Source organism: Podarcis muralis, chromosome 2 (assembly GCF_964188315.1).
Source record: "Podarcis muralis chromosome 2, rPodMur119.hap1.1, whole genome shotgun sequence".
In the NCBI taxonomy this organism is placed as follows: Eukaryota; Metazoa; Chordata; class Lepidosauria; order Squamata; family Lacertidae; genus Podarcis; species Podarcis muralis.
The window spans coordinates 106,184,849-106,207,750 of record NC_135656.1 but is presented as its reverse complement, the minus strand read 5'-3'; the positions used below and the strand labels follow the sequence as shown (position 1 = coordinate 106,207,750).

Below are 22,902 nucleotides of genomic sequence, written 5' to 3'. Positions count from 1 at the left end.
ATTTGTAATATTTTGGAAAATTAATAAAATAATAATTTGGGAGTTGGACTAGATAAGGCACGCCCAAACTCGCCCCTCCAGATGTTTTGGGACTACAACTCCCATCATCCCTAGCTAACAGGACCAGTATAGCCGGTGCTATACCAGCTGCACTGGCTCCCGGTGGAGTACAGGATCAGGTTCAAGGTGCTGGTTTTAACCTTTAAATCCCTATATGGCCTAGGACCCTCGTACCTACGGGACCGCCTCTCCTGGTACGTCCCACAGAGGAGCTTACGGTCTTCAAACAAAAACATCTTGGAGGTCTCAGGCCACAGAGAGGTTAGGCTGGCCTCAACCAGAGCCAGGGCTTTTTCGGCTGTGGCTCCAATCTGGTGGAACGCTCTGTCACAAGAGACTGGGGCCCTGCGGGACTTGACATCTTTCCGCAGGGCCTGCAAGACAGAGCTGTTCCACCAGGCCTTTGGTCAGAACTCTAGCCCAATGGTTGCCATTAATTTGATTTGAATTAATTTTATAATGAAATGATTTTAGAATGTTGTATTATTTTATTGTTGTTAGCCGCTCTGAGCCCGGCTTTGGCTGCGGAAGGGCGGGATATAAATAAATTATTTTTATTATGAGAATTGTAGTCCCAAAACATCTGGAGAGCTGAGTTTGAGGGTGCCTGAATTAGATGATCCTCTGGGTCCCTTACAACTCCCTCCCAGAGGGGCCATCCTGCTAGGCTGCAATACATTGTAATGGATTGCTTTGAAGGACTTCAGCACAAAGATGAAAAGGAAAGAATAATCGCATTTTGCCTTGGTTCAAATCCGCACTCAGCCACGAAGCTCGCTGGGTGACCTTGGGCCAATCGCCACCTAACCTACCTCGCAGGGTTGTTGTGGGGGATTAAACGAGGACAGGGAGAAGAACCATGCGCACCACCTTCAGATCCTTGGAGGAAAAAGTGCCCTAAAGAGAGAAAGGCGCAGAGTTGAGCTTAGCTTCCTTCCTCCTTTGCAGGTAAAAGAAGTGGCTCTGGGGTTGCAGCCGACGCTTTTGCTCGGCGAGGCCAGCAGAGGTCTCCGGATTATTCCTGGCGGCCTTTGCAAAGGGCCGCCCTGCTGCTCCGAGGAGCCTCGCCGAGGTTGCGCTTCCTGCGCCTGACTCAGCTCGCGTCCGACGCCGGGATTGGCTGCCTGGGGCCGGATCGAAGGGATCTCGCCGCAGTAACCCCTGAGCAGCCAGCGCAGGCGGAGAGAGGCGGCCGATGGTGCGGCTCCTTTTTGCTTCTGGCAGACACACACAGCCAGCTTCAGTTTTTGCGCGGCGGCGGCTGCGCGCGTCGTTGCGCGCGGGGCGCTTTCGCGTGTCGGATCGGATCTGCCCTGCAAATCCCAGCTGCTCTCGCCCGCTGCTGGTGAGTAACCGAGGGATCTCGGGCGCTGCGCTGCGGGGAGGGCCTGTGGCGCCGCCATCGAGCACTTAAAGCGCTGCTTATCGCCAGATCTCCGGGGCTAAATCCTTCCCTCGGCTGATCCCCCGGGAAGGGAGCGGGGGTGGTTTGCGTTTCGCAATCCCCTGCCGCGCCGGCTTTGCTCGAGTCTGGGTTGGCCTGGACTTAGTCGCCTCGTTGTTTTGCCTCAACCTGGTCCTCCTATTGTTTTCCCGCTTGCAAATGATCGCCAGAATGGTTTGTGGGGTTTTTAAAAGGTGTTGCCAACAAAGGATCCCAGGAACAGCTTCTAGCTGTTTCTGTTCCAAGTCGGAGGATCCGCCGCCCCCGAAGCTCCATAACCCGTAACCCTCGTGACAAGGTTTTCCGCATTAATCCTCAACAACAATCCCGTAAAATGGGTGTGTTTTATAATCCCCAGGTTGCAGATAGGAGGCCGAGAATGACAAAATCAGGCCCTTCAGGACGACTACACCCAAACTGGAGCTTTCTGTGTTTGATGGGCATGGTTCTGTGATACGGGAAAGGACCTTGAAGCAAATTGCTTCATCGCCCTTTTAATGAAGTTTCTAGTTCTCATGAATGGAGAGAGGAGTATGAGCATGCAGCGGTCATGCAGCTTGAAAGAAACAATAGGTGTAGCACTCCACTTCCTCTTGTCAGTACAAAAAAAGGATGCTTAAAATATTTTCAGAGTGGCCTTTTATGTATTCCTGTGGCTCAGAGGTCCTGAAAACTGATCCATAAGAAGGATTCAGGTGATCTACAGACAGTCTGCTAAACAGTTGAGAAGGCACTGTTATTTGGTGACAAAGAACAAGGTAGGTTTGGACAGGGCTGGATTATTGAATAGGCTGGAAGAGCCCTACATGATTGCAATATTCAGCAAAGGTTCCCAATTAGCAACTGTGGTCCCCCTGTTTTTCAAAACCCAAGCCATGGAGTCCCTACTTTGGAGGGGGGTACGTTTTTAATATATGTGAATGATGCTACAGACCCGTCCTTGGACCACCAATCTGGAACCACTGATAGCACAAACCAGTGAGCAAGGACCCAAGGTGTTGTGGCCAATTGTTATTCAAAGGCCTGCTTCAGGGGCCAAAGTCAAAGTGAAAAACAGCCTGCAGAGATCTCTGCTAATGGCCTGTTAATGTGAAGAAGTGAGACAAGAAGCAGAGATTTCCTGTAGCCGATGTCTTTCACTTTGACCACTGAAGAAGGCATTTAAATAACAATTGGCCAAAACAGGTCTGCCTGTTTAAAAACAAAACCCTCACATGTGTCAGCATATGGAGAGAACATCTTTGTTTTGGGGTGCAGTTCCTAATATCAGTTCTGTATGTCCTCCTGCTTGTACAACGGCAGCAAAAAAGTGGTTTAATAATTTTCAAGTATTTGGGGGAGGGAGGTAGGGAGTTCAAGAATTGCCTGCTCTAGTTCTGTATCACTGGAGATGTTCTGAAGGGGGTCCTTTCAACCACTGTTAAGAGTTGGGGTGGATGGGTTATAGGATCATGTCCTCTTTCCTCTCTGTGTCTCCTCTCCTACTTCAACAGTAATAAAGGATAAATTTCAGCAATTTCTGCTTAACAAGGATTGAAGACCATGCATTAAACCAGAGTTTGCAACCTTTGTTAAGGATGAGCTCTGGTTATCCTTAGTCGAGGGTAGCACCAATGTTTGTATAAAACTTAACTGCAGTTTGCAGCCAGGGGAAGGGAATACTTAATCCTTTCATCAGCTCTTGGTCTTTCTAACCACAGTTAAGATGGCCCCTCTGTGATTTCTGCTTTTCCTCTGACCAGCATATGTCTGCTCTTCCTCCTTGCCCAAAATCGTCTGAATTCTGCAAATAGGGCAGGACAAAAACCGTCCAACAACGTAAATTTTCTGGGCTAAGAATGTTGATGTTGATAAATGCAAAATTTCCAGAATCACAGATCAAATATTCCAAACAATACAACTGTGCAAATTAAAAAAAACCCACTTGTGCAATTTACATAGTTGATCTGTGTTTCTGGAATTGGGTTTGTTTATTTTATTTCTTACTTTAATATACCACCTTTACCTTCAAGGATCTGAAGGGAGTGTACATGGTTCTCCCCCATTTCATTCTCACAACAACCCTGTGAAGTAGGTTAGGCTAAGAGGTGGACACCCAGTCAGCTTTGTGGCTGAGTGGGGGGTTTGAACCCTGCTCTCCCAGGTCCTAGTCCAACACTCTAACCATTACGCCGCACTGGTTCCTTACAGTGTGGACTTCTAACTTGAGGATGAACAAACCAAAAAGATCTCCCAAGGTCAGGCAGGGTGAGGCTGTAGCCCTCTAGATGTTGCTGGACTCCAGCTCCCATCAACCTCTGCAGACATGTCCAGTGACCCAGGGATGATGGGAACAGCAATATCTGGAAGGCCGTCGGTTCCTCACCCTGTTCAAGACAAGCCGTGCAATCCTGCACACGCTTCCTCACAAGGCCTCCCTGTTTGCCGTGGGGCACGCCTAGAATTGCAACCTACAAATGGTTTTGCAGCACAAGCTTTCATAGAATCATAGAGTTGGAAGAGACCACAAGGGCCATCGAGTCCAACCCCCTTCCAAGCAGGAAACACCATCAGAGCACTCCTGACATATGGTTGTCAAGCCTCTGCTTAAAGACCTCCAAAGAAGGAGACTCCACCACACTCCTTGGCAGCAAATTCCACTGTCGAACAGCTCTTACTGTCAGGAAGTTCTTCCTAATGTTTAGGTGGAATCTTCTTTCTTGTAGTTTGGATCCATTGCTCCGTGTCCGCTTCTCTGGAGCAGCAGAAAACAACCTTTCTCCCTCCTCTATGTGACATCCTTTTATATATTTGAACATGGCTATCACCCCTTAACCTCCTCTTCTCCAGGCTAAACATGCCCAGCTCCCTTAGCCGTTCCTCATAAGGCATCGTTTCCAGGCCTTTGACCATTTTGGTTGCCCTCCTCTGGACACGTTCCAGTTTGTCAGTGTCCTTCTTGAACTGTGGTGCCCAGAACTGGACACAGTACTCCAGGTGAGGTCTGACCAGAGCAGAATACAGTGGCACTATTACTTCCCTTGATCTAGATGCTATACTCCTATTGATGCAGCCCAGATGAAGCTTTGGTAGACCAGAGCCCACCTGAACACAAATGCCAATGAGTAATACTGAATACCTTGCGGGTTCTTTTTCCCCTCTTTCCTTTCCAGCAGGTGAAAGGATGGTGAACGAGGAGGAGGAAGGGACTTCTCAGCAGGGAGGCCCGAAGCCGGCAGAACTGCATGGGGCGCTGTCGGAAAGCTGCCCCAGGCTGGCCTCCCCAGACCTGGAGCTGGAGGGAGAGGAACTCAGCGAGAGCAGTTCAGAGACGGACCCCAGGAGCTCTGCCCCAGAACTGGAGAACGACTCCTTTCCCATCAACGGAGACACCCTGGGGAACGACGCCGGCGGCGCCTGCCCATCGCAGACGCAGTATATCTGCCCTGTTTGTGGGGAGTGTTTCAGCGGGAGCTCCTGCCTTTCTGAACACCAGCAGGTCCACAAAGAGGAGAAGCCACATGTGTGCCCCGTGTGTGGCAAGGGCTGCAGCCAGCAGGCGGAACTGGCCGACCACATGCAGACGCACACGGACGAAAAGCCCTTCACCTGCCTGGAGTGTGGGCGGAACTTCCTCTTCAGCTCCGACCTGGTGTCCCACCAGAAGGTCCACACCGGGGAGAAGCCCTACATCTGCCTGGAGTGTGGGAAGGGCTTCTCCCAGAGCTCGCAGCTCATGTCCCACCGCCGGGTCCACACGGGCGAGAAGCCGTACGAGTGCATCATCTGCGAGAAGAGCTTCCGCTCCAATTACGACCTGGTCAACCACCAGAGGAGCCACACGGGAGAGAAGCCCTACATCTGCTCCGACTGCGGCAAGAGCTTCACCCGCAGCTCCCACCTGATCTCCCACCAGCGGGTCCACACCGGGGAGAGGCCCTACCCCTGCGGGATCTGCGGGAAGCGCTTCCGCGACTGCTCGCACCTCATCCGCCACCAGAGGGTGCACACGGGCGAGAAGCCCTACGAGTGCTCCATCTGCGGCAAGAGCTTCCGGGTCAACTACGACCTCGTGACCCACCAGAGGAACCACACGGGCGAGAAGCCCTACGCCTGCCCCGACTGCGGGAAGGGCTTCAAGCGCAGCTCCCACCTCATCTGCCACCAGAGAGTCCACACCGGGGAGAGACCCTACCCCTGCGGCATCTGCGGCAAGAGCTTCAGCTACAGCTCCGACCTCATCAAACACCAGAGGATCCACACCGGCGAGAAGCCCTACGAGTGCCACATCTGCGGCAAGAGCTTCCGCATCAACGCCGACCTCGTCACCCACCAGAGGATCCACACGGGGGAGAAGCCCTACACCTGCCCCGACTGCGGGAAATGCTTCGCTCGGAGCTCGCGGCTCGTCTCCCACCAGAGAGTCCACGTCAAGGATGGGAGCCTTGGGGCTTCCCTAGCCGAAGCCGACACGTCTCCCGTGGCCGCTACCTGGTCGCCGGCTCCTGATGGTCTCTGGGGCCCAGGAGAGAAGGGGGCGGACGCGTCCCTTAAGCAGAGCGGTGGCCCTGCGGCTCTCGCCGGCCTTGCAAATTCTAGTCAGCCATGCGATGTGCTTCCAGAAACCCAGATAGTTGAGATCAAGATGGAGGACCCGTCTTGATTCGCGGGACATGGGGGAGCTGAGTGGCAAAGGGGCTGTTTCCGATGGACCCTTCCTTTCCTGCGACGGAATAGTAACGAGCGCCAGGGGGATCTTCCTTCCGCTTTTAATCATGCAGTTTTAAAGAGGAGGCTTGAATGAGCTTTGCCTTGACTGAGGGACGGAGTCGAGGATCTGTCTATCCCGTTGTGCGTATCAGAGCAACTGTGCGGTGGCAAAAGCCAGGGCAAGACGTTCCCCACGGTTTGGTACCGCCAGCCATGTCTCAAATTAAAAGCCATTTTTGGGGGGAAGCTGCTTGGTTTGTCGTTGCTGCCCCCCCCCCAATGGAATCCAAGGGGATGTAGATCAGTAAGGCTGCTGGGAATTCTTGATTAGGAATCCCTTGTTGCTTTTATTTGGGGAAGTGGAGGGGGGGTAATTAAAAAAGGGGGGTGATTCGCCTGTAGAATCAAAAATGCAACTGTGGAAGGAACACTGTTAATACATGCATTTCAGAGGAATTTCAGAAACGAGCAAAATTGTAACTCTCCATTGTTGTTTGTTGTGACGTCCTCTCTTCAAAGATAATTTATTTCGTGTGTTAGGATTTTGTTTTTCCTTGTTCCCAAGAGATCCATAGGAAACGGCCACCCAGCTTCTTCTGTTCCTCAGTGGGGAAACCGTGCTTCTTAAAACAGTTTCCGTCTGCAATCCTGTACTTTCTTGCTTCTGGGAGTAAAACTTGCTGAATTCCAGAGGGCTTCCTTCTGTGTAGACATATACAGCACTGAGCTATAGGGGAGCCTTTCTCAGCCTTGGGTCCCCAGATGTTGTTGGACTACAACTCCCATCATCCCTGCCCACTGGTCGTGCTCGCTAGGGATGATGGGAGTTGTAGTCCAACAACATCTGGGCCCTAAAGTGGAGAAAAACAGCTCTAAAGGGGGCATATTTAATGTAGGTCGTGCTCAGACCAGGCTGACTGAAAGGACTGGACATGACTAATTTAGGTCTATTAATTCCAACAGGTCTACTCTTGAGTAGAACTTAGTTGGCTACAACCTGCCATGTAGGCCTGGCCACAGATTCTTTCCTTCTAAGCACAGATAGAAGACCCCGCCGTTTGCTATCTTCTAGCAGGTTACCCCGAACTTGTGTGGGTGTTTTTTAAAAAAATTTAAAATCACTATCAGTGTAATAAAAAGTATTTTTTAGTTGGATAGTGTGGAGCTTTAATAAACGTTATTTAACTTAATTTATAGGGTGTGGTCCTCCCTGGCAGGGCCGACTGACTGCTCGTAAAGGGATTCCCATAGGACATGGAAGATGATTGCCATTTTTGTTCTTCCTGTACCTTCTCATTGTGAGCATCCCTGGCACATGTGCAAGTGGCTGTCCAGGTTGTCATGACAACCAAAAGGCCTCCTTGCCTTCGCCCCTCCAACCTTTAACATGTTGTGCAAACCTACGCACGATTCCTAAGAAACAACCCCCACTTTGTTCAGTGGGGCTTACTTCCAGGGAAGGGTGCAAACAGCTGCAGCCTCAGTTGCAGAAAACGAGCACTGGAGCGCATGTTCATTAGCTGAGCAGATTTGAGGATGGGGATTTGAGAAGTTTTACATCGCCCTCCTCCTCTCTCTCATTTGTCGGAGGTATGGCTGTGCAGGTGTACGCACTGAGTGGGGAGCAAAGCGATAAAATGCCTTTGCGAGGCCCTGCGGCGATTCCTCTCTGCCGCCATCCAGGGAAGGATCACAGCCGCTTGTTTTTCTTTTGAGGTGCATTTTTAAAAACATTCATTTCCAAGGAATTTACAATCCAAGTAGAAAAAAAGAACTATTATGACATTTTAACATTGTTGTTCGAATATGATAACAAAATATTTACTGTCTTCCCTAGTAATCTGACCCCTTTGCTTCTCGGTACTGTTGCTGTAATCTTTTTTTTTTCCTCCCTTGCGCAGATATTTTAATTTTTTTGCTAACCTTTCATCTGTTATAGTTGGTGGGGGAGTCCGGTGCCCGCGAGCGACTTCCAGTACTTTAGTCAACATCGTTTGATAGCAGCCAGTGAACAAATCATGAAATATCTGGTCAGTCAAATGTCTTTGGTTTCAGCCATTGGTCAGTCTTGCATTTCTGCACTAGGAGCGGTAGCCTACCATTAATGGTAAAGGTAAAGGGACCCCTGACCATTAGGTCCAGTCGTGGCCGACTCTGGGGTTGCGGTGCTCATCTCGCTTTATTGGCCAAGGGAGCTGGCGTACAGCTTCCGGGTCATGTGGCCAGCAGGACTAAGCTGCTTCTGGCGAACCAGAGCAGCACACAGAAATGCAGTTTACCTTCCCACCGGAGCGGTACCTATTTATCTATTTGCACTTTTTTGGCGTGCTTTCGAACTGCTAGGTTGGCAGGAGCATGGACTGAGCAACGGGAGCTCACCCCATCGCGGGGATTCGAACCGCTGACCTTCTGATCAGCAAGTCCTAAGCTCTGTGGTTTAACCCACAGTGCCACCCGCGTCCCTAGCCTACCATAAACAAGGAATAATTGCATGCCGGCAAGGGAGTTGACCAGTAGAGATGAGGATAATAATAATTTATTATTTGTACCCCACCCATCTGGCTGGGCTTCCCCAGCCACTCGGCTTCCAACAAAGATTAAAAACACCACACCTCTGTGCCCATCCAAGAGACCAAGGCGGCTTTTAGAGGAGGGACGATGGTAGACCCCAGCTCCCATCAGCCTTGAGTAACCCGGCCAGTGCTCAGGGCTGGTAGGAGTTGGGAGTCTAGCAAGACCCAACCAGGTTCCCTATCCCTGGTTTATGCCTTTGCCGACCTGATGCCCTTGAAGATATTTTGGACTACAACTCCCATCAGCCCTAGCCTGCGAAGGCTGATGGGAATTGGAGTCCAAGCCATCAGGTTGGCGAAGGCTGCTGTAGATAATTGCAGAAGTGGCATTCAAAATGTGAACGCAGAGCCCAGGCAGAGGGAAATGCTCAGAAGAAATGCTTCACCATAGGCATGACCTTAACAAGTTGTGAAAATTTTATACCGTGTCTTGATGGCCATTTTATAGACCTAGTACGGATCATCTCCGCTACAGTGTATTGCAAGCTTATTCCTAACTTTTCTACATTACAGTGGTGCCTTGGTTTAGTTTATGAACAACTTGGATTAAGAACGCTGCAAACCCGGAAGTAGGTGTTTTGGTTTGTGAACTTTGCCTTGGAAGCAGAACATGTTTTGCTTCCTGTTGGGTGTGCTCTATTTGTATATTGAGTCCCCTACTGCTATGGGAAGTGAGCACGCCTTGGTTTAAGAACGCTTTGGTTTAAGAATTCTGGAACGGATTAAGTTCGTAAACCAAGGTACCACTGTATAGGTGATAAGGTTATCCACAGCTGGGAAACAGCAAATAGTTGCAGGTTTCGCTAACCTCCTGTAGCTTAATATGAAGCCCTAGGATATCACCAGGAGCACCATATGGGTAGTGTTGTGGCTGATATTCTCAGTTGTATTTTGACCATATTTGCAAAAGCATTGAATTTGACAAAGCAGCTGTCTCTTGGTGGAACACATTTCTGTTCCTTCTCCTATCTAATAAAATTCCAGAACACTTAAATCTGGAATGAATTTTTGATTTGCGCCAGGCTCTTGCACTCCTAGCTGTCAACTTTTCCCTTTTCTTGCGAGGAATCCTATTTGGAATAAGGGAATTTCCCTTTAAAAAAGGGAAACGTTGACAGCTATGCTTGCACTCTGCCTTATTTTAAGAGACTGGGAAGTGGCAGTTTCAAAGTTTTCACCTACTGCTAAGGATGCTTGCTTTAAACCCTCCCAGTCCCTAAGGACGACAGAAACAGGGCCTTTTATTACTATATATTTGCTGATCCCCAAGCTCTGAAGTAGGTAACGCCAATAGTACAGTATGTAAGACTGGATGCATTTACAAAAATCAACACAATAATTTTTTTAAGTTCCCCCATCATGTTATATACTGTCTTTCTTCAACCCCAAGTAAGAATGCAGCGTTGATGTGACTTGATTTTGTATTTGCCTCTCATTATCTTCCAGTTTCCTGTTGATGTGGGTTTTTCGAGGTAGGCTGTATGGTTAACCATCTAGTATTAAGATTACGGTACAATAAATAAATATTGTGATACTAATAACTCCATTGCATATACAAATCAGCATTTATAATGTGGATACTTAAAAAAAAATCCCATGTTGAACTAGGTGTGCAAAAAAGAGTTGGCCTCAATCACTCATAGTTGAAACTGATGTGGAACTAAATCAGAGAAAAAAAATCACTTTCAAATAATCTGCCAGATTTTGGGTTTGTTTACCCTATGCCACACTCCCACCAAAAGTGGAGTTGTTGGCAGCAGCCAACTGTCTTCCATATTGTAAACTTGCCTGTTATAATCCTGTATCATTTAAGAAACATAACAGAGGTTAAGATCAGTTGGCCAAAGCCGAGTGCAAAATGCAAGACCAGAGATTGTGCACAGGTTAAGGAAAGGAAGGAGAAAACGCTGTTAGCTTGGAAATCTGGATTAGCTAGTTGTGGTTACATGGGGGCAAAGTTCTGATCTTTGTTACCTGAAGACCACCACCCATTACTGAAGGACAGACCCTCAAAGGCATTGCTAGCAAGGGCTGAGATACCTGTGAACAAGGTAAGGCTTTTCTCTCTCTATATATATAGAAGGATCCAGATAGTATTAGCTTGAACAGAAATGTACTCTTCATCTTGGCCAGCTGAATTGAAAGGAGTTAATTTTGGAAAAATATTCTTCTGTCTGGATTAACTCTCCCTTTGAGCTTTCTCTTTTTAATTTGTTTATTGATCTGTTTTGTTACATCTCTATGTCTGCTGTTCTTCTTGTATTATTTCTTCATCTATTATCCCTGTAGACTTGGGCTTTTCAATTTGAAATTATTGTATTCCAGTTTCTTACGATAGTCAATAAAGTTTGTTAAAATGTATTCCCGATGTCTCGTCTGTCACGTGGCAACATCAGTCCGAACCTAAGAGGGAAGAGAGTTGGCTCTTTCTCATACAATACTGCTACTACGCCGATAATTTGGTTCCATGGATAAGCTGGAAGGATGGAGAATCCATGGTCCTTCAGACATTGGGCTCCCAACTTTCATCAACCCCGGTTAGCGTGGCCAGTGATCAAGGATGATGGGAGTTGTAGTCCAACATAACGGGAAGGCTGCAGATTCCCCATCTTTAAATTAGCATCCCCCTGATTTGAGTTGCTCCAGACTGATAAGTAAAGGAAAAGGTACCCCTGACTGTTAGGTCCAGTTGTGAACAACTCTGGGGTTGCTGCGCTCATCTCGCTTTACTGGCTGAGGGAGCCGGCGTTTGTCCGCAGCTAGCTTCTGGGTCATATGGCCAGCATGACTAAGCTGCTTCTGGTGAGAGCAGAGCACGGAAATGCCGTTTACCTTCCTGCCGGAGTGGTACCTATATATCTACTTGCACTTTGACGTGCTTTCGAACGGCTAGGTTGGCAGGAGCTGAGACTGAGCAACGGGAGCTCACCCCATCGCAGGGATTCGAACCGCCAACCTTCTGATCGGCAAGCCCAAGGCTCAGTGGTTTAGACCACAGCACCACCCGTGTCCAGACTGATAGTTAGGCACATATTTATTGGAGAACAGAACTGATTTCAGTACCCTTCCCTAGTTCCACATCTCAAGTGCACAAAATTCATATATGACCCGAAGGGTTCTGTGGATTTAAATCACGTGGACTTGTTCTTTCTTACGCTTAAAAAGGCCACACACACACACACACACACACCCCTCCCCGCTCATAAAAGGAAGCCTGTTCTCAAGTGATCTGTTGTGTGCTTGTATAAGCGCATCAGCGTGACTGGCAGAACAGTCCTACAAAAGCAGTCACATTCGGTGGTCTTACTCCTGGGTAAGGAGGCACAGGATTATAATCTGAATTACCTTCTGAGATCCAAGCAGACTCCAGAAACCACATTTAACCTAACAAAAAAGTGCTGGTTACGCTCTTAACCAGGGGTCAGCAAACTACTTCATCAGACCTTGTGAGGGGCGGGACTAAATTTTGAAAGAAATTTTTTTTAAATGAACTCCTATGCCCCACAAATAACCCAGAGATGCATTTTAAATAAAAGGACACCTTCTACTCCTGTAAAAACACGGGACCATCTGCGGGCCAGATGGAGAAGGCGATTGGACCGGATCCGGCCACCGGGCCTTAGTTTGCCTACCAATGCTCTTAACTGTTTGTCTGCCAGCCTGCCTTTAAATAGGTTGAGGGGTGTGTGTGTGTGTGTGTGTGTGTGTGTTAAATCAGGGTGTGTGAATTTAAGCCCCCTTTCCCCCTCTAAATAAATATTTGCCTCTAAATAGTAGTACCCTTGACTGTTTGGTCCATCATTTTATTTTCTGTTGGTGTACAGCTTCCTTGCTCTGGCAGCAAACAGAACTAGCCAGCTATGTGCTTTATTATTATTTAATTATTATTATTATTATTATTATTATTATTATTATTATTATTATTTACCTAAGAACATAAGAAGGGCCTGCTGAATCAGGCCAAATGCCCATCTAGTTCACCATCTTGTTCTCATAGTGGCCAGGCAGATGCCCACTAGCAGAACATGAGTGTCTAATCCTCTTTTAAAGCTATCCAAAATAGTGGCCATCATTGCCTCTGGTGGGTTTCAGTCTCATCAAGGTTGTCCAAAGTTCTCTCCCAAGCATCATCTCTTCTCTTTTTGTTCTGTTATTTTTGGGGCATGTACGTATCACCACGGAGCTGCACATTTCATACTCGCACAGTGCCTGGTATGTATTAGGTAAGGTAAAGATAAAGGGACCGCTGACCATTAAGTCCAGTCGTGGCTGACTCTGGGGTTGCGGCGCTCATTTCGCTTTATTGGCCGAGGGAGCCGGCGTACAGCTTCCGGGTCATGTGGCCGGCATGACTAAGCCACTTCTGGCGAACCAGAGCAGCACACGGAAACGCTGTTTACCTTTCCGCCGGAGTGGTACCTATTTATCTACTTGCACTTTGACGTAATTTCAAACTGCTAGGTTGGCAGGAGCAGGGACCGAGCAACAGGAGCTCAACCCGTCGCAGGGATTTGAACCGCCAACCTTCTGATCGGCAAGCCCAAGGCTCAGTGGTTTAACCCACAGCGCCACTCGCTTTATACATAATAAATTTTGATGTTTTTCTTGCCACCAGTCCATTTAAAATAGGCAGCTTACTTAAAACAAACAAACCCCAAAACAATATAAGAACAGTAGCAACAATACATTACAGCAACAAAATGCAGCAAAATTATTTGTATTGGATTTTGAAAACTTCTACCCTTCCAAACTTCCAAGGAAGTCAGGTCTCTTAACAAGTTACGGTGCCAAAATAATATTTCACGAGATAAAACAACCCCCAAGTTAAACCCCATCTTAAAAAGCAGTACACTTGAAAGCATTGGCAGCATTAAGATAAATTCAAGTTTTGATGGATGTAATAATGGAATACTGAATGGTTTAGTTTATGTAAAATATGCAGGAATTTATTATATGCGAAATGAACCATGGAAAGAGAAGAAAGGGAGTCACTGATATTTTAGTAAAAGGTAAAGGGACCCCTGACCATTAGGTCCAGTCGTGACGGCTCATCTCGCTTTACTGGACGAGGGAGTCGGCGTACAGCTTCCAGGTCATGTGGCCAGCATGACTAAGCCGCTTCTGGAGAACTAGAGCAGCACATAGAAACAACATTTACCTTCCCGCTGGAACGGTACCTATTTATCTACTTGCACTTTGACATGCTTTTGAACTGCTAGGTTGGCAGGAGCAGGGACCGAGCAATGGGAGCTCAGCCCGTCGTGGGGATTCGAACCGCCAAGCTTCTGATCGGCAAGTCCTAGCCTCTGTGGTTTAACCCACAGTGCCACCCGCATCCCCACTGATATTTTAGAATGGTTTAAATGAATATTTTAAATTGTAAAACAGAGAATTTAATAAAAATTATATACAAATAAAGCAGTAAGAACAAAAACAACAGAATAATAATGAACACAGCCAAGAGAAAGTCATCAGTCTTAAGGCCTTTTCAATCAGCTGTGCCTGAAACTGTATAGTTAACCAAATCATAATACAGTAATCAAAAGGCATTCTAAAAGCATACAGCTTGAATGACACAAGTATCAATATGGCTTTACTGCTTTGCAGAAGGAGAACAGGCCTGAACTGAAAAGGTCCTGTCCCACTGGACTTCTGATGTTCAGTGACAACCTCAGCAGTCAAGGAGGCTCATATGGGACAAGGACAAGGAAATAATGATACCCTCAATCTTAGGTCTTTTAGGGCTTTGTGCTGCAATCCTATGCACGTGAAATAAAAAAATTAAGGTCTTATATATGTGATAAATGTTCATGGATGTGCCAGGCAAAAACGTACATAAGTATATGGGCCACATGTCTGAGGCAGCACAGAAGGGCAGCCTTGGAGCCATTTTGACTCCCAAACTGACCAAATGTTTTCTCTGCAAGGTCAAAGGAAAATGGAAAAGCCTCCCCATTGTCTTTTCATTCACAAAACCCGTCTTGAGGGTATATCTGTTTATGAATAGGGTGAGCCTGTGACCCGGCTCAGGAACTAAGTATTTGTCACTACAAAAGACTAGCCAGGCTCCCCAGGGTATCCAATCAAGTAAGCATTAACAGGTAACCTGCCAGACAGGAGATAAACAATGCACTCAGATTTCTGTTGTAGACCGTCCCTTCTGTGATGTAGGCATGATGTGTCTGGGGGGTGGTCTTGAGCTACACCCCTTCTGTGATGTATGTATAATGTTTCTGGGGACTCCAGGGCGGGCAATTTAAAATGTCTATATAAGGGCGGGCACACCTTTGTTCAGGGTCCTCCTCCTTCTCCTGTGTGTGAAGGGGGCACCCTGTTGCAACAGTTCAATAAAGATCAGGCTTACTAGCTGCTTTGCTTCTCAATATTATCTGGTTGGCCTCTGTTATTTTCTCCGACCGATGGAGAACCTGCAAAGGACTATATAAGCGCTCTTGTGTCCCCCATAAGGGAATAAGGGCAGATTTCCGTTGATTACACACATTTAACCTAAGAGTCAGTCTAACTCTACACAAAGCAAAGACTCAGGAGAACTGCATTGTGAAAGTCAAAAGCATACCTCGCATTGGGCCCAGAAATGACGGAGATGGTACAATATAGGGGTTACATTCCTGAAACTGAGCCCCCCCCCACCCGGTTAACAGCTCTCAGGGTAGCAGACCATATTCTGAACTGATTTAAGTTTCCAGATGGGTCCCCAAAGACGGACCCGTGCAGAGTGCATTGTAGCAATCTGCTGAGAGACCTGATCCATGCAGTAGAAGCCATTGCCTCCGAGATAAATATGGATCCACCGCAAAGGGGAGCTTCGGTTTCCTCTTTTCCCAAGAGGAAGGGCTTGTACTGAAACGGAGCAAGCGCCTCACGCACGCTGGAAAGAGTCGTGCCCCTTCCACATCGGAAGCTGCCCTATAGAGAGGCAGACCATTGGTCCGTCGACCCCAGTACTGTCAACACGGACTGGCAGCAGCTCTCCAGATTTTCAGGCAGGAGTACATAAGCACAAATGTATTTCTGGAAAATTGAATAATATGGACATTTTATAGACAAAAAATATTTATATAGAGCATTTGTACCCCTCTCTTCAGCCAGAAATGCTCTCAAAGTGGCTTACATTCGGAACCATTTTTTTCTTTAGTACAGGTTAGGTATGCTGAAACCAAAATCTGTATAATTTGGACCTATTTTGGGGTTTGGGAAACTGACTAGAAGATGAACCCCATGATTTTAAATCTCGTGATTTTCCCAATGCATATAATGTCTTTGATTCGCGTGTACCGCTAATACTCTATAGAGTTGATCGGGCTAGTTAAATACGAGTGCAATAAATATGATGTGATCACATAGCTCGAAGCTCATCTATTCCTATTTCGGCCCAGCGGCCGGAGGGTTAATTGTGCGAACACCAGGAAGCAGCGTCCTGCTTGCCCAAGTGAGGGCGGAAGCTTCAGCACGGCTTCCGCGAATCTACTGAGCATGCTCGGGTGACAGACACGCCAGTAGTTGCTTTGTTCTGTGCACAGCTTGCGGGTCTTTCCGGTTTCCCCACGTTACAGCTGGCGGGGATCCTGCGGGCGAGTAAAGGAAGGTAAAAGTGCTGCTGGGGATCTTGGAGATCTGTGGGCATTCGATCTCCGGCACCCTTAACAGATTGCACTATAGGCAAAAAAATTAGCACGTGCGGATCTTTCGCTCCACCTGGACTAATATATTGTTTTAAAAAATCTGTCACCATTGTCCCTTCTCACTTTTGCAAGGGCTTCGTTATCGTCCACTTTTCACTCTGGATTGTATTGTTAAAAAAATAACAAAAATGGGGGGGGGGGGAGAAGGCAGGAGAGAGTTACCACCCTAATTTGTAGAAATTAATAAATTAATAAAGATTTGTCTTTGCTTTAGTTGAGATTCCTGCATTGCAGGGGGTTGGATTCGATGACCCTTTGGGTTCCTTTCCTACATTACCTTGTCCAAAATCGTAGAATTGTACAGCTGGAAGGGACCCCAAATGTCATCTAGTCCAACCCCCTGCAATGCAGGAATCTCAACTCGATCATGCAAGACAGATGGCCATTCAACCTTTGCTTTGAAATCCTCCCAGGAAGGAGAGTCCGCAACGTCCTGAGGGAGTCCACTGTCAAACAGCTCTTGCATTTCTAAGAAGAAGAGGAGTTTGGATTTGATATCCTGCTTTATCACTACCCTAGGGAATCTCCAAGCGGCTAACATTCTCCTTTCCCTTCCTCCCCCCCAACAAACACTCTGAGGTGAGTGGGGCTGAGAGACTTCAAAGAAGTGTGACTGGCCCAAGGTCACCCAGCAGCTGCATGTGGAGGAGCGGAGACGCGAACCCAGTTCACCAGATTACGAGTCTATCGCTCTTAACACACTGGCTACACCCGCTAACCAAGAAGGAAGCAAACAGCGTTTTGTGCCACTCAACATTTATTGTAGTGAGAAAGCTCATACAGAGACAAGGGAGTCAGCATTTGTGCCTGTGAAACAGAGACAGAGATCCTATTACCTCTCTCCAGAATTTGTTCTTGCTAGTCTTCCTTATACAGGTTGTAGAAAACATGTGTTCCACATCCTAAACGCATTACCAGAAAGTTAATGCCACCGAAATGCATCCCACTTACATGGGAGGCATGGAGACCAAGTGATTATAGCCATGCCATAGTCCCCTTTATTCAACTACAACTTGCCCAAGTCAGTTCAAACAACCACAGGGCAAGCAGCATTAAAGGAGGAGCGACCATCTGTATTTTTGCCTGTTGGGCAGGAGAAACGAATTTTAGTAGATGGTGCTTCTCAGCCCTGTGTGATAAGCTTCCATTCCTGATTCACCAACTCGTTGAAGCTCCTTTGTATCCAATCACCCTCAGCAATAGTACATGCCAAGAATTAACTTGAAAAAGGGATTCTGGATAGACCTCAATAACTCATCAAGTTCCTACCTGGAGGAGGCAGGTGTGTGTTTATTTTGCAAGCGAGCAAGCGCTGAAAGAAACTGCAAGTGGGACTCTGAAGACCTGCAGAATCCAGAACAACTTCGGGGTCTCCACAAAGACTCTCTCTGACTATTCTTCAGAGACTCTGTTGAGAGATGAAGAACAACAATTGCATTTTGGAACAGCAGCTTAGATGCCCCCAGAACCTCACAAGCAACCCATGAAGATGGTGGAACTTCTGTTTACAAAACCAACCCAGTACCGATGCCAAGGACAGACCAGAGCAGGAGCAGCCAACATGGTGTTGAAATGTGGACTACGACTCCCATCAACCCCTGCTGCTGTGGCCAATGATCAGGGGTGATGTAGCCCAACAATATTTCAACAGGGTGCCACACTGGGTACCTCTTTAAACTAGAGGAAGAGCCATTCAGTTATAATGGTGAAAAACAGTTATTGGCCCTACCCCTTTAAGAGTTCTGCATGTTAGCGAACTTCCCCACACCATCTTTGGGTAGTGACCTGCAATACAGATTATGGGCTTGGGGCCCGATTGATAATAATCAGGTGGGAAAGTTGCCAAGTCAAGTAGAACAAAAAGTTGGGCTTCCAAGCAACTATTCTCATCATCGCCAACAATGGCAATGCTCCAGTAGCTTTTGCTCTTGCTAATGCAGAGCAAATGAGAAAAAGAAGTTTGGGCAAATCTGATGCAACCCCACCCTCTAGATCACATCCTTTCTATCAAGGAAGCATTAAGCTACACTGGCTCCCAGTACGTTTCCGAGCACAATTCAGGGTGCTGATGTTGACCTTTAAAGCCCTAAACAGCCTCAGCCTGTATACCTGAAGGAGCGTCTCCACCCCCATCGTTCAGCACTGAGGGCTTTCTGGTGGTTCCCTCACTGCGAGAAGTAAGATTACAGGGCCTTCTCGGTGGTGGCACAAGCGCTGTGGAACGCCCACCCCTCAGATGTCAAGGAAATAAACAACTACAGTGGTACCTCGGGTTACAGACGCTTCAGGTTACAGACTCCGCTAACCCAGAAATAGTACCTCGGGTTAAGAACTTTGCTTCAGGATGAGAACAAAAATCGTGCTCCGGCGGTGCGGCGGCAGCGGGAGGTCCCATTAGCTAAAGTGGTGCTTCAGGTTAAGAACAGTTTCAGGTTAAGAACGGGCCTCCAGAATGAATTAAGTACTTAACCTGAAGTACCACTGTATCTGACATTTAGAAGACATCTGAAGGCAGCCCTGTTTAGGGAAGTTATTAATGTTTGATGTTTTTAATATTCTGTTGGGAGCCGCCTAGAGTGGTTGGGGAAACCCAGCCAGATGGGTGGGGTATAATTTATTAATTATTATTATTATTAGTACTACTATTATTATTATGGCACCCACCTGAGAGGGGCCAGAACTGAGTTCCGGTGAGTTCCCACTGGGGGAAAAAAAACCTGCTTGTGGTATAAATACACACACACACCAAGTTACCTGGGTTGGGGGCATTTAGCTCAGCCTAGCAAAGTCTCCTTGTTCCGTTACTCCCCTTTCCTTTCGGAACACCTGGTTTGTGGAGGTACAGGTGTCTCTTGAGGGCAGGACGGTGGAAGAAGCCTTTGTTGCACTCGTTGCAGAGGAAAGGCGGCTTCTTGGAATGGATCCTCCGGTGCCTGGCCAGCTTGGAGCTGGAAATGAACTTCTTGCTGCACTCGGCGCAGCCGTACGGCCTCTCGCCAGTGTGGGTCCTCTCGTGCGTGTTGCGGCTGGACAGGTGGCTGAAGCACTCGCCGCACTGGCGGCAGGCGTGGGGCTTCTCCCCGGTGTGCGTCCTCCGGTGCCTGTTGAGGTTCGAGACGTACCGGAAGTTCTTCCCACAGTGGAGGCAGCTGTAGGGCATCTCCCCGGTGTGGACTCGCAGGTGCTTCACCAGGTCGGAGCTCTGCGCGAAGCTCTTCCCGCACTCGGGGCATTCGTAGCCCCAGGCCGCGCCGCCGGCCTGGTGGCTCCGCTGGTGGATGAGCAGGCTGCGGTGCTGCCTGAAGGTTTGCCCACACTCGGAGCACAGGTAGGGCATCTCGCCGGTGTGGATTCTCTGGTGAATGAGAAGGTTGGAGCGCTGGGCAAAGCATTTCCCGCACTCGGAGCACAGGTGGGGCCTCAACCCGGCGTGGAGCTGCTGGTGTTTGAGGAGGTTCGAGCTCTGGCGGAAGCACCTCCCGCACTGGGGGCAGTGGTAAGGGGTCTCCCCTGTGTGGATTCTCAGGTGAATGGTGAGGCTCGACTGCTGAGTGAAGCGCTTCTTGCAGTTCAGGCACTGGAAGGGCCTCTCGCCCGTGTGGATTCTCTGGTGAGTCAAGAGGCTTGGGCCTCGGCGGAAGCTCTTGCCACATTCCAGGCACTGGTAGCTTTTCTGGGCTGGCTGGGCTATGGAAAGAATGGCGGCCTCTGTCTCTACCTTGATGCTGGGCTGCCCTCTGGCTTCATTGCTAGGGGGCGCCATTGTTCACTGAAATTATAAGGAAGGATGGGAAGTCTGTTGTTATTATTATTATTTGAATTTATATATAGCCTCGGTCCAGTATACTTGAAGGAGCATCTCTACCCCCATCGTTCTGCCCGGACACTGGGGTCCAGCACTGAGGGCCTTCTGGCGGTTCCCTCACTGCGAGAAGCCAAGTTACAGGGAACCAGGCAGAGGGCCTTCTCGGTAGTGGCACCCACCCTGTGGAACGCCCTCCCACCAGATGTTAAAGAGAAGAACAACTACCAGACTTTTAGAAGACATCTGAAGGCAGCCCTGTTCAGGGAAGCTTTTAATGTTTATCCCATGTGTGGATACTTGTTTGCTGTAACTTGTGGAACACTGAGTAAAATCTTCACTTATTTCCAAAGTTGAGTGTCTGTGATTTATTCTAGCCTAAGTATTTTTGTGGGGAACGTTTGTTTAAAGGTGGGTGAGGGTGATAAAAATCTAAACAAGTTTTAATGTGTTTGGAGCAATCACCATTGTGCTAATTCCACTACGAGAGAGTAAGAATCTCTCAAACCTCTCTCTCCAACAATATTGTGGAGTTTATTAGAAGCGATGGGCAAGAGAAGCTCTTTAAGAAGCCAATAGATCTCTTTCCATGAGTTCCCTGGACTCCAGTTCCTAAAAGTGCACATGCCAACCCATACACGTCTTCCCCTTTTATCTAGGCTCCCCATTTAACTAGAGTTGGGGGCAAGGCATTGTCCGTTGGAAACAAGCACTTTGCGTGTTTCCCAATAACTTAAGATCCCTGCTCGATCAGGCCTTTGGCCCATCTATTCCAGCATCCTTTTATCAAAACGGCCAACCAGATGCCTAAGGGAAATCTGCAAGCAGGATTGAAGCATAACAACACCCTCCCTCTCTGTGGATTGCATGAAGCATTTCTGGTATGGAGGCCAAGCTGCCAAAAGCACAGGAGCCCCTTTGAACCAGAATGGGAAATATTCACTTTACCCCAAGCCCCATCTACTACCAGCGCTTCTCAGCTGATGAGCAGACCGTGTTGCTCTCCCCACCTGAGCAGGGGGCAAGTGAGGAGCAGAGAGCAGTCACTTTCTCGCGTGGGAGGCCGCTAGCCCTTTAAGACCAACCTTGGATGACTGGCAGCTGAAGTTGATTTGGCGCTCTTGCGCAACCAAGCCGCTTCCTTTCAAAACTGAGCTTTTTTTGCAATAGAGAAAGCAATAGGAAAACGCTCTGGAAAGCAAGCTATCAAACCTCCCCACAAACGTTGTGCAAACAAATCAGTTTGCAGGCTGAATAAAGAGGCGGTTTGGAAAACGGTGAACGAGAATGAATGAAATTATGAATGAAGGTGGTCACACACTTGCATGAGAGTATATGGGGGTATTTAGCATGCAGGGGAATGAGCTTTGGGCGTGTGTAACAAATAATGAATGGGTAAGGAGAGAAACAGAAAAGGGGTGTCCTTCTCCATATGTACCTCACTACTGCTTCTCCTTCTGCTAATACTGCCCCAGCCTTCAAAAAAAGTTAACGTCCCCTGCTTTAAAGGGATGGGCCATAATTCAGTGGACGGCATCTGTGGTTTTTTTCACATGCAGAATATTCCAGTTTCAACTCCCAGCACCTCCAAGTAGGACTAAGGGGGAGAGAGCCCTGTCTGAAATCCTGGATAGGAGCTGCTTCCATTGGCCACAATGAGCTGCAGATGGACCAAGAATCTGACTCAGTGGAAAATAACTCCCTGCATTCCTAAGGCAGAAAAGTCAAGGTCTTTATGATAAAAACGTAGAGTGCAGGAACAGAGGGGGGTGGGAACCCCATATCGCAGTGCCTTCAGAATGAAGCAGCCGTGGGACACAGAACACAGAGGAGAAAGCCTTAATATAAGCTACTATTTTTTATCACAGGTCACAACAATTGAAACACAATACTCAAAAACAGTTTAAAGGAAGCAGAGAAGCTCCAAGTTTGTCTTTTGGTTCCTTAGGGAAACGTGCAGAAGGAACAATTAATCGGGAACAGAGTATCAGCAACAATAGGCAAAGTTAGAAAACAGCACCTCCTTTCAGAGGCTCTCAAATAAGGAGCAGGTAATAATATCTCACTCACCTGATTTTTTCCTCTGTAGCTACTACTGTTTTCTGTTGGCTTCTCTTCTAGGTCAGGGTCTTCTAGAAGAGACCTAAAAGTGGGATGGGGTGGGTTTTATAGACCTTCTAGGGTGGGGTTGTGTGCTAGCAGGTGGCGGAAGGCTTTTCCATAAGCTAGGTCAGTTCTGCAGAAATTTCTTAAAGTAAAGTGACAGAAATGAAAGAGAAACGAAAGAGCGCAAAGCATAATGGATAGGTTGTTGATGGGGGTGGGGTGGGGGTTCAGACCCCTGGAGAAAAGCCCCCTCTCAGTGTGTGTGTGTGCAGAGGATACAAATTCAAGGTTCTAAAAAATAAAATAAATCAAGATTTTAAGCAGGGTGGGAGATTTCCATTTTTTACTTTTACACAGGAGCATGAAAAAAAGAAGGGTGAGAGTAAGAAGAAAGCAATTTTTTGGGGGGGACAGATGAAAAACTGGGGAGACTCGACAGAGGGCTTTATGGAGTTAGAGGTGCCTGCTTAATGGTACCTGCAATAGGTTAGGAGCTGTCACCTGTTAAATATTTCAAGAGGGGGC

General features: G+C 47.8%; 2 protein-coding genes across 2 annotated transcripts in view; one reads left to right on the top strand and one right to left on the bottom strand.

Moving 5' to 3' along the window:
* The first annotated feature begins 1,006 nt into the window (after positions 1–1,006).
* The window catches only part of LOC114592130 (uncharacterized), a 32,141-nt gene continuing 10,245 nt past the window's right edge, over positions 1,007–22,902 (top strand). Inside the window, exons 1-3 of the mRNA XM_077920648.1 lie at positions 1,007–1,405; positions 4,657–5,891; positions 8,330–8,334. Of these exons, the coding sequence (XP_077776774.1) occupies positions 4,668–5,891; positions 8,330–8,334 (1,229 nt within the window). The 5' untranslated portion in view covers positions 1,007–1,405; positions 4,657–4,667. The remainder of the gene's footprint in view (positions 1,406–4,656; positions 5,892–8,329; positions 8,335–22,902) is intronic.
* LOC114592116 (uncharacterized) lies at positions 19,203–20,249 on the bottom strand. The gene has a single exon (XM_028720016.2). It carries the CDS (start codon positions 20,230–20,232, stop codon positions 19,249–19,251), a length of 984 nt encoding a protein of 327 aa, XP_028575849.2. The 5' UTR covers positions 20,233–20,249; the 3' UTR covers positions 19,203–19,248.